The sequence below is a fragment of the Rhamphochromis sp. 'chilingali' genome (genome assembly GCF_963969265.1).
Source record: "Rhamphochromis sp. 'chilingali' genome assembly, chromosome: 5".
Lineage (NCBI taxonomy): Eukaryota > Metazoa > Chordata > Actinopteri > Cichliformes > Cichlidae > Rhamphochromis > Rhamphochromis sp. 'chilingali'.
The window spans coordinates 28,735,862-28,759,034 of record NC_137932.1 but is presented as its reverse complement, the minus strand read 5'-3'; the positions used below and the strand labels follow the sequence as shown (position 1 = coordinate 28,759,034).

Sequence of the window (23,173 nt, the reverse complement as noted above, 5' to 3'; positions counted from 1 at the left end):
CCGACCAATCACATCCGTTAGCCTCAATGGCATCTCATTCTGAGGTGCCTGATGGTTTGAGGTCACACACTGATGATGGTAGTGGTTTTATTTCAGGTTCAGGAAAAAACAACAAAAAGAAACCATAAAAATATATCAGAGACAGACAACTGAATAATTAGAGCTCTGATTTATTATCTCTCTGAGCACGCTCACAAGGAAAACAGATGACAAAAATATACAAAACCAAGAAACAAACAACAAAAATTAGGCCTTCATTTTAAATTTACCAAACGCAGACAGCAGTACAGCTTTACAATAACTTCATTAAAGAACAGTCGCAGCTCATCTTAGCTCAGGTGCAGGGTTTCAGAAAGGTATGGATCCAACTCACGGAGGCCATCAATCAGGGATGAGCTGGCTTCTTCTCCTTTGTTTCGCACCACATCTATCACATCTCGAGCTCGGTCAGCTCTGGGTTTGATTCTGGCTGAATCCATTTCTTCCTTATTTATAATTCCCTGTTGGAGCAGGCTGTCCAGCAGCTGGTTCACAGTCGAATCTGACACTTGATCCACAAACTGCTTCCGAACTGCAAACAGATGCTTGTCTGGTGGGAGGATCTGGGGAGTTGACTGACTGCGTGTTCTTTCTGGGGGCAGGAAGCAGGAAAACTATGTTCAGTAACTTGAAGTGAAGGTGTGACAGAGCTTGTGAGTATGTGATACTGCTTTGTGCACAGAGTAACCTGCAGATACACACCTGCTAAACATCTGGTGCTGTTAAGTGGTGACATACTGACACTGTTGTGCGGCTTGTGTCTTGTGTATTAAAAACACATTTGATGTTTGGGGTTTTTTGTGTATGTCCAGCACACTATTAGACTAGTCTTCTAAAAACTTCCAGAGGACAATATAATGGAGTTTGCCCTGACAGCGTTCATTTTTGGTAGTAAAATGATTCAGGTGAACAGGAACACATCGATAACTAACAGATGTTTTCTGCGCTTTAGGTTTTCTTGTTTTCGGTGCCTTCTGACAGTCAGTTGTTGATCAGGCACCCGGGTGGACATCTCACTGACTGACACTGTTTATGTACTTTGCCTCACCTATTTCTCTTGTTTCCTCTATCTGTGTGTGTGTGTGTGTGTGTGTGTGTGTGTGTGTGTGTGTGGGTGGTCTGTTTGTTTCAGGGGCAGAGCTCACCCGACTTCCTGCTCTTTTGCTGCACACCTGTGAGATATTGCTGATTACTCACCTGACCGCTGATGGCCTCATTATCGGTGTCCTATTTAGAATGGAGGCTGTACTTTACTGCGCTTGTGTCCAGGATTCCCACCAGTGCATGAAGTTTAGCTTTTCACTTTAAACCTGCTGCCAGTCCTGTTCTGTTTTACTAGCTTGAGTGTACAATTTTAGACAATAATCTTAGAGTTACATTTGCAAACTTCACCCTCCCTCCAAAACCTAACTGATATTTAATTTACGTCTACAGTTAAAGCAGTGCTCTTCATTGTATTTTTGCAAAACCATCGCAGTCAGAACTTGGCATGTCATCTGCTGACTCCCTATTTGGTGAGCCTAGACACTCTGGTTTAACAGCCATACTGATCAATTTCTGGAATTTGGACTGTTCTGGACCCTCAGCTGTGCCTTACTCTTGGCATTTAGAATCTAAAGGAGCCTTTGGGCCTGGACAGTGCAAATGATGCCAGAATGAGAGTTGATAAAAGAACATCACAGCATGTTTTAAATGGGAGTAAATCACGAATGAAGGAAATAAGGCATACTAAAAAGGCACACTCATATATCACTCATAATTTCTAATTGAATGTCAGGTGGAGTGATGTAGATATAGGTTTTACCTGGTAGATCAATAGTGCATTTCCAGACATCTGTGTTTGTTTGGCCTTGGATTGTTATTGTGACTTCTTCAGTGTCTGCAGGAAGGCGGATCTGAAATGTTGGAGGGTAGTTTGTTCCAAAGTCCAGGTCAAAATCTTCTTCCTACAAAGCAGGACCACAGCATGAGTTTCATAACCACAAGGAGTAGTTTAATTAACAGAAGTACTTACTGGAGGCTGGACTTTATAGGCAACTGGACAGAGAACAGTGTATCTGTGATCTTTGATGAGTTTACATTTGGAAGGCGCTTGGATGAAGTTAGCATCTCTGTATTTCACCCTGACCTTTAAAAGACCATTTTAATTAGAAGGCTTATCCAAAATAGATCAGTGTTACCTATTCATCATCAGTACAAAACCGTTTACTACATATCTCAGCAGCTCTGTCAAACGTTAGGACTGAGTGAGAAGCTTTTCATAGATCTTTACCTCTTCCATTGGGATGTTGCTTGTCAGGAGAAGCACATTGAGGTTTTGTCTCTGTGTTCTAAAGTTTATTGGTTCAAGGAACAGCAAAACCTGACCCGAAACTGGTTTCTCCTTGTTCCAAAACCTCTTTATGTTCCAGACGAGGCCAAAGGAAGAGAGGTGAGTAACTTCCACGATCACGTGAGTGTCTGTGATCTTTCGAGGCTTGAGGACCTTCATTTTACCAGCAGAGATGTGGACTACAGACAGACAGTCGGAAAGCAGAGCTGTGAAAACACAAAGCCATCAGACATCTGTTTGACTCCCAAAACCTCCTTACAGTGACAGTGAATCTGATTTTAGATATAAAGCCTTGATATGGTGTCCACGGTCAGATAAAGAATCAAACACTGCTTAGAAATCAGTCGTTGGGTTTCCTTGGCTTCTGCACATTGTTTATTACAGAGGTCTTAAAAAGACCACTCAAAGGTTTCCAATCAGGTTTGTATCAAGCGTGGATTCATCAACAGCACCGACTGCTCAGGAAATAAGTGAGCAGCCGAAACTTCTTATTAAAAATGAATAAATCTTCTTCAGTTATTCTGAAAAATTAAGTTTGTTTCTTGCAATGGCACAGATGTTTCTCCTTACATCCCTCCCATCCTAAGGTCTGTGCTACCACCTAATTGTTACTGTAATTGTACAGTGTGGTTCATAATTAGGCAGACATTTTAACTGTCCACAATGGGAAAGTTGGAGGATCATTTATGGCTGCTCTTAGTAGAGGTCCTGCTTCTCTACATTCTGCTTAACAGTGGTGGCTGAGTGGATGTGAAATAAAAATATTAGTGAGATCTGCAGGATGTCTGGATTAAAATGTTTGTCAGGCAAACATCAGCAATGGTCAGTCAGCAGAAAAATACCAAATTCTATAGCCAGTAGGGGACGCCATCAGAACTATGGATTAACAGTTGTGTCATGTCATGAGCAGTGCTTTGCTCACCTTCCTGTGGTTCACAGTGTGGGAGGTGAAGCTGACGGATTGCATCCTTTGAACTCTCAATATTGAAAAGCGGGCTTGCAGCCTTTTTATTGGCTGGATGGAGGAGGTCCTCATCCCATTGGACAATCCTGTACAGCAGCTCTGCTTCCTGACTTATATTAAACATGACTCCAGTCAGAGTACACAGGAACACACCTGGACTAGGACACCTGAAACTATGTGACACAGAGGATCTGAATGACCACTGCAAACCTGTTAAACCCAAATATCTGAAAATGGATCTGTAAATTAGAGCTGTTACCTCGCGTCATATCACATGCGTACGTTCTATAACTGGTTGGCTTTATATTAAACATACAACAACTGCTACAAGCAGAGATTACTTTATTGTGATACTAGTCATGTGGTTGTTAGTCTAATGAAAAGAAGACGTTACCAGAGAGGCTGTAAACAGGGGAGATGTGGATTTCTTTTCATTACCTGTAACAGATTCGTGCAGACTCTGTTTGAACTGCAGGCATGAAGCTTGTTGGAGACTAGAATTCAGAAAGCAACATCATCAGCTAGCTAGACCAATAACCTGACTGAGTGTTCAGTGAAGAAACAAATTTAGCTGATGTACACGCTGTGAATTATAGGAAAACTGCATGAAAATCGTAATAGAAAAAACCCAAATAAACCAGTCAGAGAGAGCAAGAACCTCAAACCTACTATCTCATTTATTATTAAAGGAAGGACTGCACTGAGCAGCTAAGCAACTCACACAAAACACCTGAATGACCACAGAAGACAGCTAAAGGTCATGATGACTGCTTTATTACCACAGTTAGAAAAACAATTTCACAACATCTAACCAAGTCAGGAACTTTGCAGGTGGGCCATTTATATGGATACACCGTAATAAAATGGGAATGGTTGTCTGTGCTGTTTGTGGCACATTAGTATATGTGAGGGGGCAAACTCCTCAAGATGGGTGGTGACCATGGTGGCCATTTAGAAGTCGGCCATCTTGGATACAACTTTTGTTTTTTCAATAGGAAGAGGGCCATGTGACACATCAAACTTATTGGTAATGTCACAAGAAAAACAATGGTGTGCTTGGTTTCAACGTAACTTTATTCTTTCATGAGTTATTTACAAGTTTCTCTTTGTTCACAGCCATTGACATGTCGAAGAGGTTAACATGTGAGGAGCAGACCGAAATTGTGTTGATATCTGGTGAACGCAGTAACCAGGTCATTGTAGCAGATTTCAATGTAAGACACCCTACGAGACCACCCATCTCCCATGCTACAGTTAGCAAGCTGCTTGCTAAGTTTCGTGAAACTGGTTCAGTGTTGGATTTGCAAGAAAACTGTCACTAATGAAGAAACATCAGTGGCTGTCCTAGCTTCATTCAGCAAGAGCCCACAGCGTAGCACTCGCCGCATGTCACTGGAGAGTGGCATTAGTCGAACATCCCTTCGGCAGATATTAGCTACTCACAAATGGCACCCTTACAAACTCCAGCTACTGCAGTAAGGATGACCCAGATCGGCGCACAGAATTTGCAGAATGGGCAAAACAAATATTGGAACAGGACCCTCGGTTCACACAGAAGATTTTGTTCAGTGATGAGGCAAACTTTTATGTGAATGGTGAAGTTAACAAAACCACCGCTATTGGTCTGACACTAACTCACATTGGATGGATCCCTCCAAGACTGTTGGAACAACAAAAGTGATGGTTTGGTGTGGTATATGGGGTACAACGCTAGTGGGTCCATTCTTCATCAATAGAAACCTCAAGGCCACTGGATATTTGAAATTGCTACATGATGATGTGTTTCCCTCTTTATGCACTGAAGCTGGCACGTTCCCTGAGTTTTTCCAGCAAGATGGTGCACCACCACAATATGGGTGCCAGGTCCGAGCATTCCTAGATGAACAGTTTTCTGGAAAGTGGATTGGTCATCGTGAGCCAGTTGAATGGCCCCCAAGGTCTCCCGATCTGAAGGCAATTGTCTATGGTGTGAAGATACGAGATGTGCAGCACCTGAAACTACAGATACTGGATGCCTGTGCTGGCATTTCTCCTGCGGTGTTGCTATCAGTGTGTGAAGAGTGGGAGAAGAGGGTTGCATTGACAGTCCAACACAATGGGCAGCACACTGAACTAGAGATGGCACGATACCACTTTTTTATGTCCGATACCGATACCGATATCATAAATTTGGATATCTGCCGATACCGATATGAATCCGATATAGTGTTTTTTAATCAACAAAACTGTTTTTTTTAAATATCTTGCTGCATTTTGTATAAGTTCATACTCAAGTTTAAAACAACAACTACACTAAAGCTATTCTGTTATACCTGTATGCAAAAAAAAAATACATTTCATAGTTCAGCAATACTGATCAATCTAACAAACTTAAACCTACACCATCCTCCCTATTCTGGTATTTTAAAGAGTACTTAGCGTAAATATTAAGCAACCTAACTAATAGGGTTCCAACTCCCAGCAACAACAAAAATAAATAAATAAAAAATAGGGAACCACCCCTCACGCTCCACCTCATGATGCTTAATCGACGTAATCAACCTTAATTTGATGCAGTGTGAAAAAATAAATGCACAGAAATCAATTATTTTTCAAGAAATATTAAATAGATTCAACATCTTTCTTCAACAAAATTGCAGACTGCACAGATGGTACCTTCCCAAAGGAAAAAGTACTATAGCTTACTAGGGTATATATATTAGACTTAATAGTCACTATATACAGTAATTGACTTCTATTCATTTTACATCAAATTAAAACTTTGGGTGTAAGATTCGGATAATTATTTATTAAAAGCTAGACATTTTAAATGAGAATAAGAAAGAAAAATATGTCTTTGTGCCCCCTTTTCCCTGTTAATGCCCTATCGGCCCCCCTGGCTAAACTTTGCTAGATCCGCCCCTGCAGTTACCAGCCGTCAGCTACGTAGAAAAAGATCCTCGAGTAGAAAGTAATAATAAATAAATTCTAACAACAGCTGATCAAGCTTAAACGTGCTGCTGTTGTTCAGCCGCTGGTTTCCTCTTTCTGGTGCAAAGTGGGCCAAAAACAAACCAGAGAGACGGACTCGCGACAGAAAAGCCGATCAGCTGATCATTAAGCAGTTTCATGATTGAAGTAGCAGCCAGAAGAGGCAGTCGCTCCATATATCGTTTGGTAAGCTTAACGCAGGAATGCTTTACAAACATTCAGAGATGGACTTACACACTTGCTTTACTTCTCTCGGGGATAACTTTGTCGGAGATGAAATGCCGGGTTGCTAGCGAAGCTCCACATGCTATCCACCGACAGGTCCCGCATGCCACAGCCGCTCTATCACGTGATGCATACTGCTCCGACGTGCTAACGTTCTGAGGTGAGTTACGGCGTGTTGCAAGTTTTGTGAAGTGCTTTCGTGATATTTAATGGATCGGATTACATTTTTTATTTTTCTCCGATATCCGATCCAGTAATTTAGGTCAGTATCGGACCGATACCGATACGTAATATCGGATCGGTCCATCTCTACACTGAACACATATCAGAAACTTGTAAATAACTCATGAAAGAATAAAGTTACGTTGAAACCAAGCACACCATTGTTTTTCTTGTGACATTACCAATAAGTTTGATGTGTCACATGGCCCTCTTCCTATTGAAAAAACAAAAGTTGTATCCAAGATGGCCGACTTCTAAATGGCCACCATGGTCACCACCCATCTTGAGGAGTTTGCCCCCTCACATATACTAATGTTCCACAAACAGGACTTTAATATCACCAACCATTCCCATTTTATTACGGCGTATCCATATAAATGGCCCAACCTGTATATCAGGAACGTCAGGACCTGGTCATTGTTCTCTCACCTCCATCACGTCCTCCTGATCTGTTTCTGCTGTGGTATGATCCAGTTCGAAACCAGAGTCCACTAAGGTTAGAAGACAAAAAGCTGACATCACAAAGGTTTTGCAGCTTTTTATGCATCATTTCCTTCTACTTGAAAATACATTTCATTCATTAAGATCAAAGCTGAACCGTGACCTTCCAAGTAAATCATCGTAAAACATGAAATACACACATTTAGATTATCAAATTATCAGATTAACCTCGACTGTTCTGAACGTGACTGTCTTCTCATGGTTTTAGATCTTAAACATGTGAGTAGAATGTCTTTTCCAGAGCTTTAAACTAAATCTCTTATAAATATTTCTGTGGTGAGTTTAGGACACAAACATTTATAATCATTTAATACGTTCTTGATAACTGAGTTTCAGTACTCACAGGTGTCTGTGGATCTCATTGTTTTCTCCTGCAAACTGCAGACACAAGCACAACACCCACAGTTAAAGAGTTAAATGGTAAATGGCCTGCATTTGTATAGCGCTTTACTTAGTCCCTAAGGACCCCAAAGCACTTTACACTACATTCAGTCATTCACCCATTCACACACTGGCAATGGCAAGCTACACTGTAGCCACAGCTGCCCTGGGGCGCACTGACAGAGGCGAGGCTGGCTGACACTGGCGCCACCGGGCCCTCTGACCACCACCAGCAGGTAATCATGGGGTTAATATCTTGCCCAAGGATATTTGGCATGCACCCAGGGGGCAGCCTGGGATCGAACCACCGACCTTCTAATTAGTGGCTGACCTGCTCTGCCACCTGAGCTACAGCCAGGTTAAGAGAACGATTAAGTTTGAACTAACTTTATTAATGCTACCCATGAGAATCCCAAATAACTATTGTCTCTTATCTCTGCCCTGGATTGCAGCGCCACAGTAACCAAACTGGAACTAAACTGCAAAGGGGTCAGTTTTACCCCCTTCACATTTTAAACTGTGCATGACTCACATAAAACGAATCTTCTTCTTTCAGTTGCTCCCTTATTCGATAGTGGACAATCCACATGTCTAATTTGCAACAGATATTTTTGTTGGATGAACTTTCTAACTCCTCCCATCCAGGGACTTGTCTCTGGCTGTATCCCAATTCAGGGTCTGCAGCCTTAAAGTACGCATTTCAAGGCCGATTACGTCACAGCGGCGCGCCGAAGGCTGTCCCAATTCAAAGGCTGCTCGAAATGCGGCCCTGAAATGCGTCCTTCATTTCCCTGAATTTTAAGGCTGTGGCAGTGTAGACTTCGTGGCCCAACATATCCCAGAATGCATAGCGCGGCGGTGGGTGTGGATAATTTTGCCGGAAAAAAAAAACGGCGGATGAGGGGCGCCCGAAGAGTAAACTTTAAGTAAGTACTGAATATTATGTCACTTATTTATGTGCAAATGTTTAATGATGAAGAACATTAAAACATTACTGTTGGCCACATGTCGGCAAAGTTATGTGACATTAGTGACGTTTGTACTAACTTGGTTTTAAAGCCTTTACTTTAAAATATACGCCGTTCAATAGCTGAGCTTAATCCTACAGAGAATGATCAAAGCTCATGTAGAAAGAAACAAACAAATGAACAAAAGATTTCTCCTTCATTTCTGTCAAACAAAGCTGTATGACACGTTTCCAGCTGTTAGTATCATGGTTGCTAGGCAACCTGGGCACTGGGCAGCGCAACGGAGGCTAGAGCGTCCCATTTCACAAGCCTCGCACTTCTGGCCTTAGCGGTCTTTGAGTACGTGGCCCTTGAGGATCGTTGAGGCTACGTACTTTAAGGCTGCAGACCCTGAATTGGGATACAGCCTCTCTTCCTGGTCTTTAACCAGGAATATTGGTATTTGGTGTACGGAATCACAAAACATTTCCAAAATACTGATCAAACTGACTGCACACTTTACTACAAGGGCAGCTGGATAGTGTAGTGGTAAGACCACACACCTTTGGAGCGGAAGTTGCAAGTTTGATTCCCTCCCAGTATCCAGTAAGGGTCCTGACTAGGCCCCCCACGCCAAACACCATGGCCTGGAATGGCACGGCTACATCTGCAGCCTGTCTGCAGCTCGGACACAACACATTTCACTGCATGTTGTACTCTTTATGAATATGTATGTGACCACTAAAGCTCGTTTCTCGTTTCTTCCAAGGTGCCGTCTTTTAGGTTTGATAGATATAATAACTAGAGAGGGAACTGGAGAGATGAAATAATGATTTTTATGACTTGTTTTTTTAAATAGTATTTGCATATTATGCAGATGTCAGTCAGCACATGGATGGTGGTGGCTTTAATTATAAAGGCTCATTTCAAAATGTATAAACAACCGACCTCCAAATGTGTGGAAACCACTGCTGTCAATTCAATTTATTTATATATTAAATTTTATTTATATAACGCCAAATCACACCAAAAGTCGCCTCAAGGCGCTTCATAGATACAGAGAAAAACCCAACAATCATATGACCCCCTATGAGCAAGCACTTTGACGACAGCGGCAAGGAAAAACTCCCTTTTAACAGGAAGAAACCTCCAGCAGAACCAGGCTCAGGGAGGGGCGGCCATCTGCTGCGACCGGTTGGGTTGAGAGAAAGAAGACAGGATAAAGACATGCTGTGGAAGAGAGACAGAGATTAATAACAGGTATGATTCACTGCAGAGAGGTCTATTAACACATAGTGAGTGAGAAAGGTGACTGGAAATAAAAAACTCAATGCATCATGGGAATCCCCCAGCAGCCTACGTCTATTGCAGCATAACTAAGGGAGGATTCAGGGTCACCTGGTCCAGCCCTAACTATATGCTTTAGCAAAAAGGAAAGTTTTAAGCCTAATCTTATAAGTAGAGATAGTGTCTGTCTCCCAAATCCAAACTGGAAGCTGGTTCCACAGAAGAGGGGCCTGAAAACTGAAGGCTCTCCTTCCCATTCTATTTTTAAATACTCTAGGAACAACAAATAAGCCTGCAGTGTGAGAGCAAAGTGCTCTAATGGGGTGATATGGTACTACAAGGTCATTAAGATAAGATGGGGCCTGATTATTTAAGACCTTGTATGTGAGGAGCAGGATTTTGAATTCAATTCTGGATTTAACAGGAAGCCAATGAAGGGAAGCCAAAACAGGAGAAATATGCTCTCTCTTTCTCCTTGTCAGTACTCTTGCTGCAGCATTTTGGATTAGCTGAAGGCTTTTCAGGGAGTTGTTAGGACTTCCTGATAATAAGATTACAGTAGTCCAGCCTGGAAGTAATAAATGCATGAACTAGTTTTTCAGCGTCACCCTGAGACAGGATATTTCTAACTTTAGAGATGTTGTGCAAATGGAAGAACGCAGTCTTACATGTTTGTTTAATATGTGCGTTGAAGGACATATCGAATGGAAGAATAGAATAGAATAGAATAGAATAATCCTTTAAGTGTCCCACAAGGGGAAATTTGGTTGTAACAGCAGCCAGAAAGACACATATACAAACAAACAGTACACAGGACACAGAACAGAAACATAAACAATTTGTCTTACATATTTACATATCCTGGTCAAAAATGACTCCAAGGTTCCTCACAGTGTTGCTGGAGGCCAAGGTAATGCCATCCAGAGTAAGAATCTGGTTAGATACCATATTTCTAAGAATTTCAGGGCCGAGTACAATAACCTCAGTTTTATCTGAATTAAGAAGCAGAAAGTTAGCGGCCATCCAGGTCTTTATGTCTTTAAGACATTCCTGCAGTTTAACTAATTGGTGTGTGTTATCTGGCTTCATGGACAGATAGAGCTGTCCATGAAGGTTTAACTACAGCCTGCATAGCAGTGAAAATTTATGCTATGTCTTCTAATGATGCTGCCTAAGGGAAGCATGTATAGTGTAAACAGAATTTGGTCCTAGCACCGAAACCTGTGGAACTCTATAATTAACCTCAGTGTGTGAAGAGGACTCTCCATGTACATGTACAAATTGGAGTCTATTAGATAGATATGATACAAACCACTGCAGCACAGTACCTGTAATACCTGGAGCATGTTCTAATCGCTCTAATAGGATATTATGGTCAACAGCATCGAATGCTGCACTAAGGTCTAGCAGGACAAGCACAGAGATGAGTCCACTGTCAGAGGCCACAAGAAGATCATTTGTAACCTTCACTAAAGCTGTTTCTGTGCTGTGATGAGCTCTGAAACCTGACTGAAACTCTTCAAATAAGCCATTCCTCTGCAGATGATCTGTTAGCTGTTTGACAACTACTCTTTCAAGGATTTTTGATATGAAAGGAAGGTTGGAGATTGGGCTATAATTAGCTAAGACTGCTGGGTCTAGAGATGGCTTTTTGAGTAAAGGTTTAACTACAGCCAGCTTGAAGGCCTGTGGTACATAGCCAATTATTAGAGATGATTTGATCATATTTAAGAATTAATAATTAATTAATAATTAATTAATGGCAGGACTTCTTTGAGCTTGTAACAAGCTGCCAAACATCAGAAAAACTGTGAGCAACTGTGTAGCTGAAAATTCAAATAACTCTAGCAACATGCATTACGTCACAGCAACACTGAAGAGTCAGTGCTGAGATTAAGGTCCTGACACACTCAGGTGTTGTTTGTGTTCATTCTGTGGGGAGAAAAATGACCACGTTTATACAATGCAATCGTGTTATGGCAGGAACTGTCCACTCAACTTTTTGTTTGCATGATCGTCTAACAGGAACATAATGGCACATCAGGGTGCTGAAGTTAGTCTAATTTAAAGAAAACATTACCTGATGGGCTGTAAAAAGGTGGAGGTGTGGATTTCTTGTCATTACCTGTAGAAGATTCGTGCAGACTCAGTTTGAACTGCATGTTGGAAGCTTGTTGGAGACTAGAATTCAGAAAGGAACATGATCAGGACTTTTAGGACCAATAACCTGACTGAGTGTTGAGTGAAGAAACAAACTTAACTCTAGCATGCTGTTCACAAGGATACAGGACTGGAATTACACATTCAAGTTGGAACAGGTGCAGAGCTAAAAGCAGCTTGGTAACACAAACATCTGCGCAGTGATGGAATAAAACCAACTTCTACTGTGAGTGAATTTTCATTGCTGATGGCCTCTTTGTCACCAAGCTGCAGCAGGTATTTTACAAATCTATGATCAGGAACGTCAGGACCTGGTCATTGTTCTCACACCTCCATCACGTCCTCTTGATCTGTTTCTGCTGTGGTATGATCCAGCTCGAATCCCGAGTCCACTGAGGTTAGAAGACAAAAAGCTGGCATCACAAAGGTTTTGCAGCTTTTTATGCATCATTTCCTTCTACTTGAAAATACATTTCACTCATTAAGATCAAAGCTGAACCATCAAGTAAATCATGGTAAATGGCCTGTATTTGTATAGCGCCTTACTAGTCCCTAAGGACCACAAAGCGCTTTACACATTCAGTCATCCACCCATACACATTCACACACTGGTGATGGCAAGCTACATTGTAGCCACAGCCACCCTGGGGCGCACTGACAGAGGCGAGGCTGCCGGACATTGGCGCCACCGGGCCCTCTGACCACCACCAGTAGGCAATGGGTGAAGTGTCTTGCCCAAAGACACAACGACCGAGACTGTCCAAGTTGGGGCTCGAACCGGCAACCTTCCAATCACAAGGCAAACTCCCAACTCTTGAGCCACGATCATCGTAAAAAAGAACACATGAAATACACACATTCAGATTATCGGACTAACCTTGACTGTTCTTAACGTGACTGTATTCTCATGGTTTTCGATCTTAAACATGTGAGGAGAATGTGTTTTCCAGAGCTTTAAACTAAATACAAAAACACACTTTTTAACTAGATTTATTGATGACAGAACTCAGTACTAGTTTCAGTACTCACGTGTGTCTCTGGAAGTTGTACTCGACCTCTCTGGGACACTGCAGACACAAGCACACTAACAGGTAAAGGCTCAAGTGAAAACTGACTACATTTTTGTGGTGGGGTGTGGCCTGCGGTGCCGTGCAGAGGAGGCGGACGCACCTGCACGGCATCTGCAATCACGCCCCGCCGAATTAAATATTGTACTGGGTCCTGTGGTTGGCGTTGTTGTTGTGATAGTGTTGAGCAGGCAGCGGAAGAGCTGCAGCTCTGTGTGTATTGTGGACAGCAACCGTCAAAGCTTTAATAAAAAGCATCAAAATGCCACTGGGTCTGCCGTGTATGTTTACAATTTCGTTTGAATTAACTTTATTAAATCTTCCAATGAGGATCTCAAATAACCAGTGCAGTCAACCACCGCCTATTCGTGGTTCAGTATTTATGGATTCGCCTATACATGGAGTTTTCTGTGGAGCGTAACTCCAAATGATTTGTTGCCCTTTTCTATTGCACTTTTGTGGCAAGCAGTGCCTAACTGGTCCAGGAGGTAAAATCTGAATGGACTATTGATGTAGCATGACAACTGGTTTTATCACTTGGTCATAGGATTTGTTTGGGTGTCATCATGAGAGTGCTCTAGTGGAAACTCTTCCATGGAGTGAATCACCGGTGGCAGCGGGCCTCACAAGAATGCCCTGCTGTCTCCTCCTCCCTAGAGTCAGTGTCGGGCGACCACATGTCACCACTGAGCACAGCACAAACACTACACACCACCAAAGGTCGTGAACGCATCCCCACACACTGCCCCAACAGGTTATTAAATCTGTCCCCAGAATTAAGGGATGCCTCAGGCACAAGCTGACTGCAGTCTTTACTATATGAAAAGCCTTCAGCTAATCCAAAATGCTGCAGCAAGAGTGCTGACAGGGACTAGAAAGAGAGAGCATATTTCTCCTGTTTTGGCTTCCCTTCATTGGCTTCCTGTTAAATCCAGAATTGAATTCAAAATCCTGCTCCTCACATACAAGGTCTTAAATAATCAGGCCCCATCATATCTTAATGACCTTGTAGTACCATATCACCCTATTAGAGCACTTCGCTCCCGCTCTGCAGGCCTACTTGTTGTTCCTTGAGTATTTAAAAGTAGAATGGGAGGGAGAGCCTTCAGTTTTCAGGCCCCTCTTCTGTGGAACCAGCTTCCAGTTTGGAAGCAAACCTCTACAGTGGCCTGAAAAACTTCCAGGAAGGCCTGGGGTCCTCTCCCTCCTTCAGCCAGTTCCTCTCCCTCCATCAGCCAATGGAGCATCACCACTTTGCCCACCGATGTAGAACAAGGTACAATACACAGAAAATATAGAAACAACACACAAACAAGAATCCACAATGCCCACTCAAAGTAAAACCTGAATGGACTGTTGATGTAGAGTGTGCCAACTGGTCATCAAAATAACTTCACTGTCTTTACTGCCCTCTATCAGGTCTCCAGCAATATACCCACAAAGTATGAGTTAGATCAACAGGTGTTGAGCAAACTGCTCCTCTGTTCAATGAAGTCTGAATGAAAGTGTATGGATAAGCTATGCTTCAGTTTAACAAGCATAACCCAGTTGAATTTTTATTTATTTGATTACCTGTCTGAAAGTTTTCTATCCCAAGTCAGTTTACCTCTTGCATCCTGAAAAGGATAAAGGCACAACATTAGTATCAGGATATAAGATGGGAAGAAGAATTACTCAACTTTGTTCTCATAGACACAGAGGCAGACAGAATGATTTAGTACATAATGTAAATACTCTTTGTCTGTAGCAAAAATATTAAGCATTAGATCAAATATTAACAATACGGTGCCCATAGGATACTACTAATACTGCCCATCAACCCTCCCAGGGTATGGCTGCCAAAGGTGCTAGCAGGATGACTGCACACCAAAGCTGTTTTTTTCTTTTCTTCTAATCTTGGCTGCTCCCTTTATGGTTGACACAGTGGATCATCTGCCTCCATCTCACACTATCCCTAGCATCCTTCCCTGCCACTCCAGTCATCTGCATATCCTCTCTCTCCGTGCATAAACTTGTGGTCTTGCTCCTTTCCTCTAACCTATTAGACTGCACACCAAAACAGTTTGCCCTTCAAATTCCTTTCTGTGACTGCATTGAGAGTAGTTATATTTTAACAGAGATTTTTAATTAATGCATTTTTAATTTCTAAATAAAGAGGAAGATAAAATAAAGGGACTTTAATGATGTGGATAGTCTATGTATTTGTGAATTAGAAAACGTGTTTCTGAGTGAAAGAGACCCATGTGCAGACAGAATTATCTGCTCTACGGCCTTTCTAATGGATGAGGCTACTCATACTCAACTGCACACAGAGACACTGAAGAACCAGGTGACCAGAACCCAAATCCAGGGTACAGAAGCTCAGTGAATGTGGTGCTGAAGGTGTGGAGGTGGATCAGAGTGTCGGAGGAGACTCTGTAGAAGGACAGAGTGCCACCAGGACAGTCCACATACACCCCTACTCTGTGAGAGACCGAGGAGGAGGTGGAGGAGATGAATGCTGTTTCATCATTGTGCCAGACATGGTAACAGGCGTCATCAGAGCACCTCAGACTCCAGGACTGATCATTGCTTCCAAACCTGCATCCATTACTGTTTCCTTTCTTTTTTATTCCTCGGTAACTCACTGATAAATCAACCTTCCCTCTCCACTCCACCTCCCAGTAACATCGACCAGTCAGACCATTTCTACAGAGCAGCTGAGGAAGCTCAAATCTGTCATGATGGTCAGGATATGACTGATCCTCCTTCACCAATGTCATTTTCCTGTTGTTGTCAGACAGCTTGATCTTTGTATGTATTGTGTTTGCGCTGGGTGTGGGTTCACAGATATCTAAGGAGAACAAACACAATACAGCTGCAGTTACTCATCCATCATCTGTTCATTGATTGACTCTTTGATAATGACTACTGACATCACAGATGTGAATGAGTGATGTGACAGTTTAAAGATGGTTGAATGTGTGCTGCTTTGTATTCATGAATCACATCAAAAACACGCTTACACTTCCTCAGACCTGGTCTCAACCATCGGACTCCAGCAGGCCTCAACCTAAAGGTAGGAGGGGGGTCAGACCACCTCAGTGTATTTCACACATCAACATTACATGTATTTGTAATACAATGCAATAATGGTTGTCTAATAGACTCTATTGTGTTCATGTAAATGGGGATTCTTTTTCACAATCAGAGGGAAATTACACTAAGGTAATTATGGAGTTCAGGGTTCCATGCTAGGACTGTGCTAAAATGGTAAATGGCCTGTATTTATATAGCGCTTTACTAGTCCCTAAGGACCCCAAAGCGCTTTACATATCCAGTCATCCACCCATTCACACACTGGTGATGGCAAGCTACATTGTAGCCTACAGCCACCCTGGGGCGCACTGACAGAGGTGAGGCTGCCGGACACTGGCACCACCGGGCACTCTGACCACCACCAGTAGGCAATGGGTGAAGTGTCTTGCCCAAGGACACAACGACTGAGACCGTCGGAGCCAGGGCTCGAACCGGCAACCTTCAGATTACAAGGCGAACTCCCAACTCTTGAGCCACGATCATGCAAATGTAAGACTGTGCTAGTCTTACATTTGATCAGTATCTCTAACATTAGAACCATCTTCACTCAGAGTGAAGCTAAAAAACTAGTTTGTGCATTTATTACTTCTACTCTGGACTATATACTTGAGGGGTCAGGTGAAATGTGTGTAGGGTGACAGTCAGTGGCGGGGCCCTGTGGTTTTGTACCCAGCTACTAAGGCTGACTTGAATGGAACTTGAGCTGCTGCATGAGGTTGAGAGATACTAGTTAGATATAGTCAGGCTCACTGCAGTGCATGGCTTGGGCTCTGGAATTAATCTCCTGGGAAGGGGTTGAACTCTGCTCCAGTCTGGAGTAGCCCTCAGTCGGCAGGGATGCCCGATACAGGCCTTTCCCAACAGTCACTGTTGGGAAAGGCCTGCCTAATCCAATCCGACCTCGAGTGGTGTTCTGTTATTGGACTTCTGTGCAAATTACACTTTATCCATAACAAACGCTGACCGTCAACAACAAAAATAATCGTATTATCAGATTCTGGTGAAGAGAGGTGCCAAGCTGTCAATTGATCACCACTTGGTAGTGAGTTGGATTAGGTGGCAAGGGAGGATGCTGGACAGACCTCGCCCTCCTAAATGTATAGTGAGGGTGTGATGGGAACAGCTGGCAGGGAATGGACCATATTCTGCTGTGGGACTTCAGAGGCAGGTAACAGGTACAAGGAGGCCAAATGGAATGCAGATTCGGCAGTAGCTGAAGCAAAGTAGCAAGACGATTTTGGTGACGCAGAGGAAAAAGACTTTTGATCTGCCTTGAAGAGGTTCTGGCAAACCATTAGGCAACGTTATAAAAATAAATCTAACAAATAATGACAAATTAAATGACCTTTTGAAATAATTATATCCTAATCAATAACACTAATAAAAGTTGCAGGAAGTGAAAATACAAAAGAGGTATTCTTCAGCCTGCAGTCTTCTTTTAGCATATATGGATCACCCCAAACTGAGTAAGCCAATTTTTGTTCTTGGAGTTGCTTGAAGACATGCTACACACATACATTCATATCCAATTAGTACTTTTACTGTCATGAAAAGAAAAACGTTTGCTACTTGTGTGATTGTTCATGTAACACGTTTGTTCAGCATGATGGACAGGCTGAGTAAAGGAAAGGGATTGACTATCACACACTGTCTGTGGCTGTACCAGACCTCCCATACCTAAGGTTTTTCAGTTTCGATTGTTGGTCCTCTAGTCTAGCTGACAGCAGAGCCACTCCTGAGTCTCCTGGATGATTATAACTCAGGTCAAGGTCTCTCAGATGGGAAGGGTTAGATCTCAGAGCTGAGGCCAGAGAAGCACAGCTGTCCTTTGTGATAAGACAACCTGAAAGACTGGAGGCAAACAAAACAACACAAGACTCTTGTTCACTCCTCGAACACAAGCAAAAGAAAATACTTTAATTCACTTTTCTTCTCATTCGATCAAACAGGTTGATTCCATCAAAATAAATACTAAGCAGAGAAAAACTTCAGAGTCCTTTCTGAATACTTCTTAAATAAAAAATAAAAATAAAATAAAAAAACAAGGTGACTCAGTTATATAAAAATATTTTTTAAGTCCCGACACTAAGCTTGGCAGATTTGTTTGGCCAAACATATACCACTTCCTCAATAAAGAATTAAGCATTAAATTGGAAAAAAAAAAAAACAATAAGTGGGAGTGCTTGGTACTTGTACCTCACAAGATAATCCCTCCATCTTTTATTTTAATCACTTAAGTTAAACAGGTAATGAAGAAAATGGATGGATAGATTAATTACAAAATAAAAATAATGGAAATAAATCCAGAAATTAGTGATGAAGTTTAGTAAACCGTCATTTGACAATTGACATTAGAAAAGACAATCCTAACCAAGGTAGAAGTTTTTTAAATTATGAAAATTAGCTTTCAGTTATCTTTTTAATGTTACTTGACCTCAGAGTTTCCAGTTTGCATTGTGGATTCTTGAGTCCTGCGGACAGAAGCTTCACGCCAGGGTCCTGCAGGTCATTGTTACTCAGGTCCAGCTCTCTCAAGCTAGAAGACTGGGAGCTGAGAACTAAGGACAGAGTTTTACAGCTTCTCTCTGTAAACTTACAAAAGCTCAGACTGAATAGAAAATGACAAGAAAAAGAAAAAGAAAGAAGAAATTAAGTTTCAGTCAGTACCAGCACATTTGAATCACCAGGACTAAACAGGATCTCTAAACACTTACAGTGCTTTCCTAGTTACTTTGACCACTGGCAGCAGCCTCAGAAGAGCCTCCTCTGAAGCAGAGTATTTCCTTAGGTCAAAAACATCCAGACCTTCTGATGACAGTAAGATGAAGACCAGAGCTGACCACTGAGCAGGAGACAGTTTTTGTTTTGAAAGACTTCCTGAACTCAAAGACGTTTGGATCTCCTTCCATAGAGAACAATCATTAATTTCATTCAGACAGTGGAACAGATTAATGCTTCTTTCTGCAGACAGATTCTCACTGAGCTTCTTCTTGATGTACTGGACTGTTTCCTGACTGTTCAGTGAGCTATTTCCTGTCTGTGTCAGTAGATCCTGTAGAAGAATCTGATTGGTATGAAGTGAAAGACCCAAGAGGAAGCGAAGGAACAAATCCAGGTGTGCATGTGGACTCTGTAAGGCCTTATCCACAGCACTCTGGTGGAGATTTTTCCTTTTAGGTTTATTTTGCAAAAGTTTAGACCACCAGGATGTTTGCTGTTTTTCTAGCAGGTTGACTCCAGAGTTGATGAAGGTCAGATGGACATATAGAGCAGCTAGAAACTCCTGAACACTCAAATGGATGAAGCAGAACATCTTGTCCTGGTATAGCCCTCTCTCCTCTTTAAAGATCTGTGTGAACACTCCTGAGTACACCAAGGCTGCTCTGACATCGATGCCACACTCTGTCAGGTCTGATTCATAGAAGATCAGGTTTCCTTTCTGCAGCTGATCAAAAGCCAGTTTTCCCAGAGACTCGATCATTTTCCTACTCTCTGGACTCCAATGTGGATCTGTCTCAGCTCCTCCATCATACTTGACTTTCTTCACTTTGGCCTGAACCACCAGGAAGTGGATGCACATCTCAGTCAGGGTTTTGGGCAGCTCTCCCCCCTCTCTGGTTTTCAGTACATCCTCAAGCACTGTAGCAGTGATCCAGCAGAAGACTGGAATGTGGCACATGATGTGGAGGCTTCGTGATGTCTTGATGTGGGAGAAGATCTTGGTTACCTGGTTCTTATCACTGAATCTCTTCTTGAAGTACTCCTCCTTTTGTGGGTCAGTGAATCCATTGAGCTCTGTCACCATGCCAACATACTCAGGAGGGATCTGATTGACTGCTGCAGGTCGTGTGGTTATCCAGAGGCGAGCAGAAGGAAGCAATTTCCCCCTGATGAGGTTTATCAGCAGCACATCCACTGAGGTGGACTCTGTAACATCAGTCAGAATTGTAGTTTTGTGGAAGTCAAGAGTAAGTCGACACTCATCCAGACCATCAAAGATGAATACAACCTGGAAGTCTTCAAAGCTGCAGATTCCTGCTTGTTTGGTTTCAGGAAACAAGTGATGAATAAGTTCTACCAAGCTGAACTTTTTCTCTTTCAGCACATTCAGCTCTCTGAAAGTGAATGGAAACATGAACTGGATGTCCTGGTTGGCTTTGTCTTCAGCCCAGTCCAGAGTGAACTTCTGTGTTAGGACTGTTTTCCCAATGCCAGCCACTCCCTTTGTCAGCACTGTTCTGATTGGTTTATCTTTAACAGATGAGGCTTTAAAGATATCTTCTTGTCTGATTGTTGTTTCTGGTCTGTCTGGTTTCCTGGATGCTGTTTCAATCTGTCTGACCTCATGTTCATCACTGACCCCTGCAGTCCCTCCCTCTGTGATGTAGGGCTCTATGTAGATCTGATTCAGAAGGGTTGGGTTTCCTGCTTTAGCGATTCCTCCAAACACAAACTGGATCTTCTTCTTCAGGTTAGGCTGACACTTTAGAAGAAACTCTGAGTAAAATAACAACACATATTTAGATAATATGAAGCTTATGTGTAAGTTCATTAAGTGTTATGTCCCAGGTCATGATTTTGTGTGTTGTCTTTGGTCGTCACACCCAGTGTTGGGAAGGTTACTTTTAAAATGTATTCCAGTACAGATTACAGAATACATGCTCCAAAGTGTATTTTGTAACGTATTCCGTTACGTTACTCAATGAGAGTAAAGCAGAGCTTCCCAAAGTGTGGGGTCCGCCCCCTAGGGGGGGCACAGAGCCATTGAAGGGGGAACACGGTATGAAAAGGAAAAAAAAACAACAACGCTTGGACACTGCTAGCACGGGGCGCCCACACAAACGCAAAGCAGGAGATGAAGCATAGCTGAATATGTTTCCAAACCAACTTCATTCTAAGTCAAAGACTAGAAAATATGGTGAAGCATGTCGTTCCCTTTGGCTTCACCTGCACAAGTGCCAGGGTAGGTCTCCCCTGCATAATTGGTTTTCCCTTCATCTGGAGCAGCGCTGGGCTGTTTAAATCAGGGACAAACAGTATCCCACCTTCTTGATTTTTAGTTCCCAAACACTTGTTGTAATGACAAACTACTGCTGACATTTTGGAGATGTTAGTTCTTTATACAGTAAAGTTATAGTGGGATACAAATAATATCAGGCTGATCCTGCCACGATTTGTTCCCCCTGTCTAAATCACGGACAAACAGTATCCTACAGTTGTTTATGTCTTTGAACCCATTTTGCACTGAGAGGCATTTTTTGAAAAATGTATTGATAGCAATGTTGAATATTATTACACAGGGAAAAAAACAACTACACGTAAAATAAACAGGTGTCATAATCATAATTTGTTTGGGCTTCCACTGGCGTGGAATTACCAAAAATAGAGAGGGCGTAGACTAATATATGAAACAGCAAAAGACCGCTGTGTAATCCATTTATTTTAACAAAGTAGCTGTATTCTGAATACCACCTTTTTAAAGGTGTAATGGTGTTAACTGTGACGGAATACAGTTAGTCATATTTTGTATTTTAAATACGTAACGGCAGTACATGTATTCCATTTCTTCCCAACACTGGTCACACCTGAGGGTGGCGTTGTTCGTTTTCTTTGCTGTTTGTGCTTATGTAAGTTCCAGGTAGACACTGACCATTAGTTGAAGGTAAGGTAAGTTAGTTCCATTTCAGATTCTAGAGCCTTTTTTTGTTATCTTGGTCATGCCCACCCTGACGCTTGCTTCTTACGGAGCCACTCCTTTGTTGCCCGGGCGGTGTGTTTTGGATCATTGTCATGTTGGAAGACCCAGCCTCGTTTCATCTTCAAAGTTCTCACTGATGGAAGGAGGTTTTGGCTCAAAATCTCACGATACATGGCCCCATTCATTCTGTCCTTAACACGGATCAGTCGTCCTGTCCCCTTGGCAGAAAAACAGCCCCATAGCATGATGTTTCCACCCCCATGCTTCACAGTAGGTATGGTGTTCTTGGGATGCAACTCAGTATTCTTCTTCCTCCAAACACGACGAGTTGAGTTTATACCAAAAAGTTCTACTTTGGTTTCATCTGACCACATGACATTCTCCCAATCCTCTGCTGTATCATCCATGTGCTCTCTGGCAAACTTCAGACGGGCCTGGACATGCACTGGCTTCAGCAGCGGAACACGTCTGGCACTGCGGGATTTGATTCCCTGCCGTTGTAGTGTGTTACTGATGGTGACCTTTGTTACTTTGGTCCCAGCTCTCTGCAGGTCATTCACCAGGTCCCCCCGTGTGGTTCTGGGATCTTTGCTCACCGTTCTCATGATCATTTTGACCCCACGGGATGAGATCTTGCGTGGAGCCCCACATCGAGGGAGATTATCAGTGGTCTTTTATGTCTTCCATTTTCTGATGATTGCTCCCACAGTTGATTTTTTCACACCAAGCTGCTTGCCTATTGTAGATTCACTCTTCCCAGTCTGGTGCATGTCTACAATACTTTTCCTGGTGTCCTTCGAAAGCTCTTTGGTCTTGGCCATGGCGGAGTTTGGAGTCTGACTGTTTGAGGCTGTGGACAGGTGTCTTTTATACAGATGATGAGTTCAAACAGGTGCCATTCATACAGGTAACGAGTGGGGGACAGAAAAGCTTCTTACAGAAGACGTTACAGGTCTGTGAGAACCAGAGATTTTCCTTGTTTGAGGTGACCAAATACTTATTTTCCACCCTGATTTACGAATAAATTCTTTACAAATCCTACCATGTGAATTCATGGATTTTTTTTTCACATTCTGTCTCTCACAGTTGAAGTGTACCTCTGGTGCAAATTACTGACCTCTGTCATCATTTTAAGTGGGGGAACTTGCACAATCGGTGGCTGACTAAATACTTTTTTGCCCCACTGTAGATCCAGAGAGCAGATTCCTAATTGTCAAACTATCTATACTTAACCAAAAGCTATGTATCGTAAGTATATATGGTCCAAATGTTGATGACCCCTCATTCTTTCACGGTTTTTTT

General features: G+C 42.4%; 1 protein-coding gene across 1 annotated transcript; it reads right to left on the bottom strand.

Annotated features, from left to right (window-relative positions):
- Positions 1-65: 65 nt before the first annotated feature.
- LOC308397593 (NACHT, LRR and PYD domains-containing protein 3-like) lies at positions 66-22,975 on the bottom strand. The gene is made up of 17 exons (XM_080883566.1): positions 18,888-22,975; positions 18,579-18,781; positions 17,851-18,091; positions 16,101-16,147; positions 15,399-15,928; positions 14,668-14,711; positions 13,058-13,095; positions 12,359-12,420; positions 11,994-12,049; positions 7,597-7,631; positions 7,182-7,243; positions 3,774-3,829; positions 3,294-3,508; positions 2,312-2,577; positions 2,054-2,167; positions 1,844-1,985; positions 66-631 (listed from the first exon to the last, which is right to left on the bottom strand). Exons 1-17 carry the CDS (start codon positions 20,723-20,725, stop codon positions 330-332), a joined length of 4,251 nt encoding a protein of 1,416 aa, XP_080739692.1. The 5' UTR covers positions 20,726-22,975; the 3' UTR covers positions 66-329.
- Positions 22,976-23,173: the final 198 nt, after the last annotated feature.